The sequence below is a fragment of the Colobus angolensis genome, unplaced genomic scaffold (assembly GCF_000951035.1).
Source record: "Colobus angolensis palliatus isolate OR3802 unplaced genomic scaffold, Cang.pa_1.0 Scaffold225, whole genome shotgun sequence".
Taxonomy (NCBI): Eukaryota; Metazoa; Chordata; class Mammalia; order Primates; family Cercopithecidae; genus Colobus; species Colobus angolensis.
In genome coordinates this window covers 5,470,656-5,484,971 of record NW_012115433.1, presented here as the reverse complement: position 1 = coordinate 5,484,971, position 14,316 = coordinate 5,470,656, and the positions used below count along the sequence as shown (strand labels likewise).

The 14,316-nt window shown below is 38.3% G+C and overlaps 1 protein-coding gene across 1 annotated transcript in view; it reads right to left on the bottom strand.

Moving 5' to 3' along the window:
* DOK6 (docking protein 6) overlaps positions 1-14,261 on the bottom strand; it is a 424,659-nt gene extending 410,398 nt beyond the window's left edge. The window contains exon 1 of the mRNA XM_011944081.1: positions 14,172-14,261. Coding sequence (XP_011799471.1) covers positions 14,172-14,237 — 66 coding nt within the window. The 5' untranslated portion in view covers positions 14,238-14,261. The remainder of the gene's footprint in view (positions 1-14,171) is intronic.
* Between the last annotated feature and the right edge of the window lie 55 nt (positions 14,262-14,316).

Below are 14,316 nucleotides of genomic sequence, written 5' to 3'. Positions count from 1 at the left end.
TCCCTCCCTCCCTCCCTCCTTCTCTCCCTCCCTCCCTTTCGAAAACATTATCTAGAGAAAGCAGAAGAAAATGGAGTAGCTACAGAAGACAGTATTGTTAAATGTGCCCTTAATTATGAGTTAAATAAGCTAACTACATGATGGGTTTGTAAATGATGAGTATATTCACTGGAAATGTTTATATGAATACACAGCCAACCTAAAATCCCTTAAAATTCCGTAAGGCATAGATTAATCTTTTACATGTTTAGTAATCTTGCGATTTAATATATGAATCGTAAGATTGAGGTAAATATTTTTGACCTCTCTTTTGTGACCCTCAAAATGTGACTTTCTTTTTAAAGATTTTTCTTCCAAAATCAGAATTTATCTCATGAATGCATTGACCTTTAGGTGCTGAAAATGAAATAATGCATGCTTGCACATATGTTTGCAAAGAGTAAGCCAAAATGTTACATAATATATCAATATGGCTATCTACATGAACTCACTGTATCAGACTGTGAGTTTAGCTACTGAGGTAAAACTGTGGTAAAACAAGTATCTGGTGCCTATCTTTAAGATAGTAATAATCATTTAAGATTCAGATTGGAAGGTGGGGGAGGGGGTCTCATAATTCAAATCATCACAGAACGACACCTTTCCCCTTTATCTGTTTTCTTGATGATATGCAGAAATTGACAGCCCATCTATCAAAATCTTTTTCAATCTGAGTTTCATGAGAGAATTAAGACTTACAAAAAAATGACTTGAGTCATTATTTTCCTCAATTCACAAGCATTGAACAGTTGCTACCATTTTCCATATAGGAAGGAAGTTAACTCATTACATACATTGGAAGACTCAAGGAATTAAGAGTTTCTTCCTTATGGAACCCCAGTTCAGAAGGGCTGCCAAGAAATAGGTTCCTTTTCAAAGGTCTGTCCCAGGAGGCTTTTGGTATCTGTCAATCAATTCTACCATTCAATGGTTGGAGCATCATAGACTAAGCACTGTTTTAGATCTTGTAAAATATTATTTTACTCAACAATGAGGTTGGTGTTCTTCTATCCAATTCATAATTAAGAAAAGTGAGACTTGAAGGTATTTGAAACTTTCTATAGGTTACACAATTCATAAGTGACAAGTTATTAATTAAATCCCTCAATTGATTCTAAAAGAGTAAACTCTTTCCATTTTTCTACACTACTTCCACTAAAATTCTGCCCCAATGGATGGCTTATCATGTTTGTAAAATGAGGCTAGGTTTTGATGCTCCCTCTTACATTTTCTAATTAGACTTTTAATTTTAAGATAACTGTTGTTACACATGCAGTTGTGAAAAACAGCACAGAACAACCCTGCACGCTGTTTATCCAATTTTCCCCATAGTAACTTCTTGTAAAATTACCATCTCATTTCATAACCAAAATACTGACATTACTACAGTCAAGATACAGAACATTTCAACCATCAAAAGGATTCCCCATACTGTGCTTTTATAACCACTTCTACCTCACACACAAACCCCATTCCCTCTCCCCTGTTCATAACCTCTGGACACCACCAACCTGTTCTTAATTTCTACAATTTATTATATTAAGAGTGTTAATGGAATGAGATTGCACAGTATGTAACATTTGATGACTGCTGTTTTTACAGACACCCACCCTAATTTTCTGAGATTTATTATTAGTTTGGTCCTTTGTTACTACTGTGTAGTATTGCATAATTTGGTGAACTACAGCTTGTTTGATCACTCACCTAACAATGGACATCTGGTTTATCTTCAGTGTATTACTATTTCAAATGAAGAAGCCACAAACATTCATGAATAGGTTTGTATGTGCGAAGTTTTCATTCCTCTGACATGAATGTCCAGGAGTGCAATTGCGAGGTCTCATTTTTGCCTATGTATGTTGCTAAGAAATTGTCAAATTGTTTTCCAGAGTGTCTGAACCATTTTATATTCCCACCAGTAATGTACGAGTGATCCAGCTATCCAGCTTCTCTGGATTCTTGTCAGCATGTAGGGTTGTCACTTTTTCTTAGCCTTTCCAATAGGTGTGTAATGATATCGCTTGGTAGTTTTAATTTGCATCTTCCTAATGATTAATGATGTCAGACACCTGTTTATGTGCTTATTTGTATATATGTCAACTTTGGTGAAATGTATGTTCGTGTCCTTTGTCTGTCTTCTGGTTGAATTATGTTTTAAAAAATTTTACTGTACAGTTTTTAGAGTGTTTTATACTAGTTTTTTTTTTAAATCATAGATGTATAGTCCTTAAGTATTTTCTGCCAGTAAATAGCTTGTCTTTTCATCCTCTTAATAAGGTCTTTCATAGAGCAAAAGTTTTTAATTTCAATAGGACAAATCTGTCAATCTTTCCTTTTATGGAACATGATTTTGTTGTCAAGTCTAAGAATTCTGCCTAGTCCTAGATTTTCTTCTAACGATTTTCCAAAATTTTTATAGCTTTACGTTTTACATTTAAGTCTGTGATCTGTTTTGAGTTACAAGGTGTGAAGTTGATGTGAAGCTTCACTTAGTTTGCTCATGGATGTTCAATTACTCCAGTAACATTTGACGAAAAGGCGTTCCTCTTTATCAAATTAGTTTTCCACCTTTGCCTAAAATATGTTATGTGTATTTGTGTGGGTCCCTATTTAAAACAAACTTTTTTCTTAATTATATGATTTGGATGTACCCTTATATCAAAGCTCCTACAAATCCTCATGTGGGAAGAGGATAATTCACTAATGATGCTCTAATGTCTAAGCTAGGAGTAAACAAAAGAGAAATTAATTCTATCTATTTATTGCTAAAGACAACTATTTAATATTCACTAATCTAAAACACATATGATTTTAAAATATTTTAAAACTTAACTGAATCACTTTCAATAATGCTGTCTTATCAGTTATATGTATTAGTTGCAAGCAACAGAAGTTGACACTTGCTGATTTAGACAGAAAGGAATTTATTAAAGTTTTTATTATTTCAAAATAGGAATAGAGGACTGGAGAACCCGGTTCAAGACTAAGCAATCATAAATATTCTCTAAAGTTACTAAAGTGGGTTAATACGTATATTCACTTGAGACAACAAATGCAGTAATTTGCATTGTTCCTATTCTGTGTCATTACATTGATCCAGTAGAAATGACTACTCTGTCCTCCCCTGTGAAGATTCCTCCACTGAATTGCCTCTTTTGTCACTAACTCAAAGTCGGTCCTAGATTCCTGTAATTTCTAAAAACCAGCTCATGATCTTGTGCTCTAGCTGCAAGGGAGATAAGCATTTTGGGCATTTCATCTTTTATGATGCAAGACCTTATTTACTACCTTCACCATTCATAATGTGGGAGTACTCTCCAAATATGGGAAAGAGACTCAAATTCCAGATGAATAAAGAAATGACAAATAGCTGATATAGACATTCATAGTGTTTATTTTTATTTATTTATTTATTCTTTTACTTGTGGAGGCATACTTTAATTTATTTATCCTAGCTCTCTAGGGTTCAGGGGAAATATATGGTGATAAACAACTTGCATTAAAAATTATTCTGGTAAAATGTACTTCATTTATTCTAGAATCACTTGAGATAAAAACCAAGCCTGAAACAAACAATTCTCTTGCCCAGAAATCAATTAAAGTAGAAACTCTGGGAGTGGATCTTGCCATTGCTGTTACCAAAACAAACAAAAGAGAAAAAATAACCCTCAAAAGTAAAATAATTATTTTTCTTCACTGTCATTATCACAAGCCATAGTGCTACAATGGAGGTCGATAACTTGTTTTGAGAACATTTCAAGTCAAAATCATCACAGGTAGAGGGTCTCACAATGAAGGAAAAGCTATAGCCAACTCTCCTGTCTCTCAGCGGAGTTCTGGAGGATCACATGACCTCTACCTCCACAAAAAGCAATTAACCAGTGAGAAAGTTCCATTTCTGTAATTCAAGAAAGCTCACATGCTCATGATCACAAATGCTGCACATATACAAAAAGTATAGATATTTGAAGGCATTGAAAACTACCAAAGATAAAATTGATAACTTATTCTTATAATAATTTTTAAATGAACCAAATGAGAATTCCAGACATGAAAATAAAAACATCAAAATTGATAGCAATGAATGGTTTTTAACAGTAGATTATTTGCAGCTGAATAGAAAATTAGCAAACTGAAAGAAATGCAAGAAAAAATATTTATCTTGAAGATTTGAGAGGCAAATAGATGAAAGAGTAAAAGCATAAAGACACTTTGAGATATGGTAGTAATTACTTGCCATATCTCTGCTTTCTTACATATGAGTAAGGACAAAGAGAAAGAATAGACAGAATTGATACTTGAGGAGGTAATGGTGGAGAATGTTTCAAAACTGATGAATGATATCAAGCCATAGAATCAAGAAGCCCTATAAACCTCAAGAAAGATGAACGGAATGAAAACTATATTTCTACATGACATAACAAAACTCCTGAAAACCAAAGATAAAGAACATATTAAAAGCAGACAGAAGAAAAGAGACTAATCATTTTCAAAAGGCAAAAATAAGACTGCCAGATGGATTCTCAATGCAAACAATAGTAGGTGAAAGATTCATTTTTCCCAAGAGCTAGAAAAACAAAATACTTCTGTGGCAGTGGTTCTCCATCCTGGCTAGCCTGTAGAATCACCCAGTACCTTTCCTAGATACCGAAACTCACTTCTTGTTGGCTCCTTGCCAACAGTCCTATTTCACTACAATCTATTCTACACCCCAGCCTCAGGGGTTTTGTTAATTTGACAATGAACGTTTAACCCCTCTTGTAAAACCCATCAGCAATTTCCCGGCTTCTTAGACCTCTACAAGCACTCTTATTCTGGATCTTTTCTCATTACTCCACACCCATCTCATCTAGACACATATTGTTACCTGGTTATGTTGTGTCTTATGCATAGAACTTTTAACAAACCCTTCTTAATTCATGACTTGTCAGCTTTATGGTCACCTTCTCTAAAAACCACAAGGGTATCTACTACCTGCTTGGACTCGAGATGTATGTGCTACATATTGCTTCAATTTTCTCTCTCCCATCCATTCATCTATGCCCTATCTCTTCAAGTAGGAAACAAAGAACAAAGAAAAGAACATAAAACATAAACCTCATAGATACCAGGAGCAAGGTGTTGCAGGGTAGCAGCTGTCTTTCACAGCCATGAGCCCAGGTTTATGAAGAATACAAAACTGACTCTGAGCTACTGGTTTTTTAAAATATAGTCTCATGCACTGAATCTCCCATTGGGAAAATCCTGATTGCATTGTTCAGAACTCAGTGAGTCTTAAATTAAGTACAATTTAAATAGCCATGGTATTTTAATTACTTAGATGAGAATACACAAATTAGACAATTGAAATCTTTTAAGAGCATCCACATTGCTGGTAGAAGCATCAGTCATGTATCAAGAGAGCCTGGAAAGCATGATCCAGAAGTCCTCAGAAAACATTAACTCAAATTCCCTGCATTGTTTATGAAGTGAATTTCTGTGTGTCAAAGAAAGTTTTTGTTGTATTCCTTCTGTGTTCACATTATAAAGCATTATAGACTGTCAGGAAATGAGGGTTACATAAAGGATTTAATGGATAATTAACTTTATATTTCAGAGGTCTTCGCACTAACAACAGTGTAGTTAGCAATTTAGAAGAGTCTAACGTGTTACATATTTTCTCTATTTCCTAAAAAAGTTACCATTTTATGGCAACAATTATCAACTCTGGTGTCACATTAAAAACACTTGAGGGAACTTTAAGGCAAACCCACACTCAACTCCAGGCCGGCCAATTCAGTGAGGAGAGCCCAGGCCGAAGGATCAAGCTCTGCAGGTCACTTCTATATGCAGTTGTCGTTGAGAGTGATTTTTTTTTTTTTAATAAAGGGATAGGTAATATAGATAATATAGACAAAGGGATAGGTAATATAGATAATTATCCGCTCAGGAAAGATAGCAATTCCGTATGTATGGGTAGTAACATGCCAATTGGAAATACATACATATTCAATATCTAACACATTATATATGTATACATGTGTGTACATATATACACACAGACATAAACATGCTAAAGGGTAGTGAGTAATCAGAAAAAAGCAATTCCATATTTACAATGGAAAAATGATCAGGAAAAAAGTACTACACACGTTTCTACATGTGTATTAGTCTATTCTCATACTACTGTAAGAACATACCAGAGACTGGGTAATTTATAAAGGACAGCGGTTTAATTGACTCACAGTTCTGCACGGCTGGGGAGGCCTCAGGGAACCTACAATCATGGTGGAAGGCACCTCTTCACAGGGCGGCAGGAGAGAGAATGAGTACCCAGTGAAGGGGGAAGCCCCTTATAAAACCATCAGCTCTTGTGAGGTCTCACTATCTCAAGAACAGCATGGGAGAAACCATTCCCGTGATTCAATGACCTCCCACCAGGTCCCTCCCATGGCACGTGGGGATTATGGGAGCTACAATTCAAGATGAGGTTTTGGTGGGGACACAGCCAAAGCATATTAACATGTAATGCATTTTATATATAAATATGCACATTTGAGTAAGAGGTTGGCTCTACAGGCAACTTAAAAAATTAATAGTTTTTTAATAAAGGAACATAATTTAAATACATCGATTTTGATTTAAGCCCCTTTAAAGCAACAAGCAACAAAAATAAGAAACAGACAAAATAATCCAGTCTCTTGAGTTGAGATCATGCTGTGGTGGAGTACTGTCAATGCCTGGGCATTTAGCTAATGCTGTTATACTATATGGTGCATGACTATGTCACCATACACTGCCTTTTGATTTGTCGGATCCCCATTAATCTGCATAGTTTTTATATTTAGGTTTTCTTTAAATGAACTCATCTTTCATTAAGTTGATTTAAACATAATCTTTTATAAAGCCATGTTAAATAAAAATATAATCTTCCATAAATAAAGGTAAAACTAAAAGAAATATATTTAACTATTTAAATAACTTTTAAAATTCTACCCAGACACTGTCAGCTAAATTTTGAAAGGCGCTCTATCTTTTTTCTTTGAAAGGAGAGGTTAGTGAATTTGTGTTTGGTATCAATGAAAATGAAATTGTATCAATTCAGTGTGGCCTGGACAAGTATCTGCATAGTACTTCCTTATCGTAACATAAATTTTTTCACTAAATAGCATTTTTATCTGCAATCTTAATAACTTAGCATTGAGTAAAGTGAATGATCCTATCAGCTTTACACCAAGATACCAAAGAAAGCACGTTGACTTTGAAGGGTGCACATGACTGTGTTGAACTTGTCTACACTCCAAAGTGGTAGCTGTTGTATAGTAGCTATTACACTGAACTTGAAGTTATAAACCTAGGTTTGTATACACAAACACACAAACCCAAGCTGTGTCTCAATAACTCCAGCTGATCTGCCTTTTGCATTCTAGTTTATGTACAGGATGGGGGTTAAAAATTGAATATACATTTAAAATCCTACCATAAGAAATATATAATATGTGTGATAAGTCTTTACAAGCTGTAAAAGCCACAATACATACAAAATGTAGTGAGATTATGTTACCATGAAGTCTCAAACTAAGCATTAATATGTCTTTGTTCCCAGTAATTTTACTGTTAAGCCAAAAATAAAAATTAACCAAGAATTGTTGCAAATAATTCAGGAAAATGGCAGACAAAATATTTTGCCCATGTTGAAAGGTTACAACCATCACTAATCATTGCAAATACCATGCAAACAGTAGTTTTCTTTATTAATTTCTGCTCTTGCTTATAGCAAAGTATCATTTCTTATTCTATCCAGTTTGACTGACAGGTGCAATATTCTCATTGAGTAATAGTGTAACAATATAAAAATGAATTACTTAGAGGATAATACTGCTCTGTATCTTAAAATAAATCTAATGAGGATTTATGCAGAAAGTTAATGAAAATATTCCCTATCTAGAATTTGTGGACTCTGTGGACGAAGTTACAAGACCTTGAAGAAAAACAGAAAACATTGTGACTAAAGTGAGGCACAAGTAATAAAACTGAGGCTAAAGAAATTATAGTATGGTCCCTTTTAATTATTTGATCTTATGTGATAGAAATTACGTCTTCCTCAAAACCAGCACTGCACTTCAAAATGTGTGAAATCTAGAGATTATCTGTAAATGGTGGGACTACAGATAACTTTATTTTGTTTGTATTGCATGCCTTTTATCTTCTATAGTTTCTAAAATTGATACAAATAGAAACAGTCCAAAGATACAAATACTGAATTGTCCTACTCAACAGTATCTACATGGTTTATGATCCAAACAGGGCAATGTTAACTAATAAAAATACTTCAAAAAGATGACATTTACGTCAAATACATATGCTTCATAGTAAACTAGTTTTTTTTTTCTAGATGAAGTTTCGTTCTTGTTACCCAGACTGGAGTGCAGTTGCATAATCTCAGGTCACTGCAACCTCCACCTCTTGGGTTCAAGCAATTCTCCTGCCTCAGCCTCCTGAGTAGCTGGAATTACAGGCACCAGCCTCCGTGCCCCGCTAATTTTTGTATTTTTAGTAGAGACGAGGTTTCACAATGTTGGCCAGGCTGCTCTCGAACTCCTGATCTCAGGTGATCTGCCAGCCTTGGCCTCCCAAAGTGTTGGGATTACAGGCATGAGCCACTGCACCTGGCCTAAACTAATTTTTTATTCCTTATTCTATTGTATAGTGATCCAAAATATTCACCATTATTGTGCATGTTTGAAAGACATTTAAGGAAACTGGGAATGTAGATCGTACAAAGATACTTGACCACTGTAGCACTTCCCTGCTCACTAACCATTAATTTCTGTCATTTGAAAGATCTCTTTAAGTATTGAGTATTATCTTTGTTTTCTAAGAAAAGGAATGTCATTTTTACAGTTCACCTTGCCAGCAGTCATCTGTAAATCTATCAAGATAAAAACTGAGACGTGAATCTTGATAACTCTCTCTGATTTACCAGCCTCTCCCAAGGCCTTATATAGGCATAATAATTTAATAGCAAAATTCAGCTACAATGTCCGTATTTGGTTTTTACTGTAAAAATTACCTTAATGTTCACTGTCTTTGGCTTAATTTTTAAAATTCAAAGAACATCAGACATGTTCATATGCAGACAGAGGCATGTTTTTAAAAGGAAAAAAAATTGCCAATAGAGATAGTAGTTTCTAAGCATACATCATACATCAGATGTCATACACACAAACAGGCAGCTGAAGATAACGTAAAATATAGGAATTGGATAGAAGATATTTTAGATCTTTTCTTACTGGAAAATTCTAAGAACTAGCATTATTTGCAGGAATATATATAGATACAGAAATAAATGGCAAATGTACACACAGCGTAAAGAATATGCATAATTGTCACATGAATAAAAATCTAGAATCAAATAGAGAGTTCAAATAATTGAAATTGTCACATGCTAAATTAGTATTTAATGAGAAATGATAACTATACAAATGATAAATAAACATAGATATCACAGATCCATTTGAGAAAACAATGTTCAGGATTCACAATATTCTAGACAAGTAAAGATTGAAACATATTCATTATAATTTCTGCACCATAAATCTGTAGATTGGGAATTCATATATGAAGTAATGATCCTGAAAGTTCTTCAGAACTTGTAAATGGTCAGAATGACTAAGTTATTTATATGTTTTATCTTAAATATATTTGTGCATCTAATTCTTGGCAAATTGGTAATGCATGCCATACAAGATATAATCTCTCTTTACAAACTAGTTTTTACAGACTTGGAGACCAAAGAAATTGTAAAATTGATCTAAAGGACAAAATATACAAATGCATATATGCACATTTCTATTTATTTAATTTTATTAGTTATTTTGAGACAGAGTTTCGCTTTGCCACCCAGGCTGGAGCGCAGAGACACGATCTCGGCTCACAGCAACTTCCACCTCCTGGGTTCAAGCAATTCTCATGCCTCAGTCTCCTGAGTAACTGGGACTATAGGCGCACATCAGCAGACCCCAGTGACTTTTTGTAATTTTTAGTAGAGACAGGGTTTCACCATGCTGGCTCAGCCTCCCAAAATGCTAGGATTACAGGCGTGAGCCACCATGTCCAGCCATTTGTATTTATTTTAATGAGTGAGCTTCTATAAAAGTGTAAATTTTCATAAATCTCTCTCATGAACAAATATTCTGAGGAAAGCTGTTGTGAGAGGAAAGGAAAACTCACAGTGTTTACAGAAAGGAGATCAATTATCCTTAAGCCAGGAATGGAGTTGTCCTGAGGTTTTAATCAAGAAGGGAGAAAGGGCAAGAGGTAGGTAAATCCACAATAAGTTGTTAAAACAAAAGAAAAATATGCAAAAACTGAAATTCTCAATAGGTGCTCAGCTCATAAACTTAGTGGTCTTCAAAACCCCAAATCTGTTCCTCCACATTTCCCTGCTTCTCCTAGAGTGAAGTTGGTGCAAAGTACAATGACTGGCCCAATGTACTCTGAGTAGCAATGATGCAGGGGCTATTTATCATAAATAATTCAGGCTTAACACAATATGACTCTGTAATACACACACAAACACCAGTGTACACTGCCTCTTAAACTGTGGACGCTCCAGGATAATTTGATCACGTGTGTACCTGAATATACATATACACACACACACCACGCTATCCTGAGACACTCCTTCAGAACCCACACATAGCAATACCAACCTCTCACCTGAGTTTGAGTAAGAAATATAAAATGTCTGTAGAAGACACTATTTTGCCTGCATACAATGCGTCTGTGAATAGTCATGTTGATGTATCTGAATGAATTCCTTGAAAAAAAATGATGTGAGGTCTGTGTCTAGAATAAGTCAAGGTATAGCATTCTAAAATTTGTACAGTGATGTTGATGACAATGACTGTGATGATGGTGATGATGGTGGTGGTGATGATGATAATGGTCTCACTCCACAATGCTGCATTTATTTTTGATAACTTTAGGGTCAATACACAAAGTGTTGGAATATTAACGCTTTCAGTGATTGAGTTCTTAGTTTGGCTGCAAATCAAAAACCGACTGGATATTTTGCTATATATGCCTTGCTTACTAAATTTTGCTTCTTTGCCCAAACAGTGGGTAAGAGACTGAACTCAAAAGGTTGCTAGCTTCCCCAGTGGGACACAGGGCAAGGGCCCTTTTGACCTCGTGAAACTGGAAGCCCCTCTGAAAGGGCTGACTTGCTACCTAGAGGACAAGAAATGCCTTACTGCCCTCATTCAAAATTGTACTAATCTGTGAGGAGCAAAGGGCACATTAGAACATTTCATCATAACTTATGTTTCATGTCAATAATTATCTCTGATGCAATTGGCCTCATATCCAGGCCTTTTTTTCTCCGTTAGAATATCACAGACTTCGATTTTTGAAAGCATGAGTCCTGTCCATAATAAATCAAATATCTATGCATGTTCAATTATAATTATTTATATTTTGAAATTTAGTTTTGGACATAAATCATACAAACTCATCTTGTCCTTAGAATTAAAAAATATATTATTTGGAAAAGTTCATACTTTCGAGTCCATAAAATTAGGAATAAGTATTATTAACTATGCAAAGGAAGTATTAATGTTTGGATAATTTCAATTTTTACGATTTGGGGTATGACTCTTTAAGGCACACAATATTTGCTTAGAGTTTTACTCTAATATGGGACTCGCTTAACTTAGTAAGCGTCACAGAACCAGCCATGTGAAGTTTTGCCATTTAAATTCACTCTTCTGCATATTAGAATATTCTGAATAGAAAAGCACCGACTTAAAAAAAGTTCCCAAAATAGTCAAGGTGAATTTAGTGTTTTGATTTAATTTAAAACAAAACTGTTTCAATATCTAACTTTGAAGTTTACGTTTCTCAGGTAGAAATGGAGGGCAAAAGCAATTAATTTTTATATAAACACACTTTTATTGTTTTCTATGAAGGTTGCACTTTACAAAGGCAAAGCTCTAAACGGTGAGCACAGCAAAAGAGGCTTTGTAAGTGTAAATAGACGTTTGCACACATCAGTAGGCAGAAATGGTGTTCAAGATGACATTTCAAACGCCGTGAACGCCAGTTCCCCAAAAAGCATTCAATGCACTTTCCTTGGGCCCTGTGTTATAATTGGGTTACATACTCAGTTCTTACTGTGTGAAATCCTGGCAGGCTTGGATGGGGTGGGGGGGGGAATCCTATATACTCCAGGGCCAAGTGTGCAGGAAGGGGATACTCAGGCTACATTCTTCAGTCTCATTTTCACATGCAGGTGACTCTGTGAACGCAGACACACATCTTGTGTGGGACTTAACTCATTCATTAGTTTATATAGTGTGAAGCATCAGACACAATCGCGATTTCAAGAAGAACAAAGGCCGAGAAAAATGAACAAGCATCGTGTCGTAAAGCAAAGGGCTTCAAAGGTCAAGCTAAGAAGATGACTCCCTTCCACCTCCAGCTCTGCACCTTCCTTGGCTGACAGTTGTGTGGTGACAGACTTGAGCATTGCGTCCCGGCTGCGAGGAACAACCAGACTCCTGGAGAACCGCAGCTTTTTCCGTGGGTTCGTTCTTATATCCCTGGAAAAGAATGAGGCGCTTTCTCCTACCCAAGAAAAGCCCTTGAAACCGGGCCGAGGATCTGACTCTGGCGCCTGCTCTCTTTCGCCTTGGTGGGGCTCCCGGCAGCGCACGTAGGCTCCAGGCTGGAGGAAGGGGGGCGTTGCTGTCGCACTCGCTCTTGCAGCCTCCCAGTCTACTACAGAACTGCTGAAGTTCCAGAATGGGCCCCTGTTGTCCTTGGGGTACAGTCTGCACCGTTAATGTGAAACCCAGCAGAGGCAGCACCAAGAGTCAAGTCGGCCTTTGCCGTCCGTCCTCCTGTCCCCAACACCTGGCGCCGCCAACTCCCGACAAAGCGACTCCTGGCGCTTGGTGATCTGCCCTCTTTCGGGGATTCTACCGTACCTTTCTCCTACTCTCTAAACACTACCCTTCTTTTGCTTTCCTTTTTACACAGAAATTAGCAAAGTTCTCCCCTCTTTTTCCCCTTCTCCAAGTTGGAGGATGAATCTTCCAGTCATCAGGGAACACAGGGAAGGTTCTAGCTCAAGAGAAGGTTCTTCTCTTTTGCCCCGGGATGCAGGAGCCTGGTAGATAGAACTGGAACTTGGAGGACAGTGAGGCAGACACAACCAGAGAGTCCGGAACACGGGCACTTTCTTTCCCAGACGAGTTTCCCCTCGCTCTTCCGGACCACCCCACCCGGGTCAGCCTCCCAGGTCACCCTACCTCGCGCGCTCCCTGGGGACCTCCTGACCGTCCCTCCATCCTCCTCCTCGCGTCCCAAGTCTAGGCCGCTCCCGTCCAGGTGCCCGCCCCTCCTGTCCCGCTGCCTCCCGTTGAGTCCCTCCTACCGCCTCGTCTGGTCACTAGAATAGTTTTGAACCCTTGGGTTCTACACTGTTTCCCTCCCAAGCCAGGCAGCGTATCTCTCAAGAAGTAGAGAAAGGGCTCCATCAACTTTACCGGAGCAGTGTCCGCCGGCGGGCGCGGGGCACACACCTGCCTGCACGCGGGCGCGGGTCCCCGGGTCTGGGAGCACTCGCGGGGCGCGGGAGCCGCCCTCCGCCACGGCGAAGGCGCCCTAAACTCGCTCGCTACAGCCGGCAGGGACGCGCGGCGCTGGGAGGGCATAAAACGGGAATTTCGAATTGAGCTTGGGAAGCAGGGACCAGAAAATGGTGATTCTAAACACACGCGAGCGTCGCCACACAGAGCAGTTCCACCCGAAAAGCGCACACTTTTGAGAACCATCGTGGATAGCACCGCAAAGAAACCTCCTCCAAGGCACGTTCCTCGTTGGAACTGACAACCCCTTTCATCTACTGACTTCCCCGCACGGTCGAAGACAGCCCGGTGCACTCGAGAATGGGGACTCAGGCGTTCCCGGAGCCCGCAGGTCCGTCTGCAGAACCCCCCGGCAGGTGCGGGCCCCCACCTGGCCAAGCAACAGGGCCAAGTCCCTCTCTGCCCTGTACCCGCACAGGTCACCTCTCCCTGGCCCCCCAGGCAGCCAGCCGGGCCGAACGAGCGCAGGGGAAGGAGCAAGCCGAGCGAGCCACTCACCCCTAGCTTCCTGCTGCGGATTTTCACGTAGCCCTGCTTGACTATGTCGTTAAAGTTGGAGGCCATGGCCAGCGCGTTGGGGCTCCTGCGCTCCGCGATCCGCTCTCCCGAGTCGAGAGCCGCCGTCCGCCGCCGGGTCTGCGCG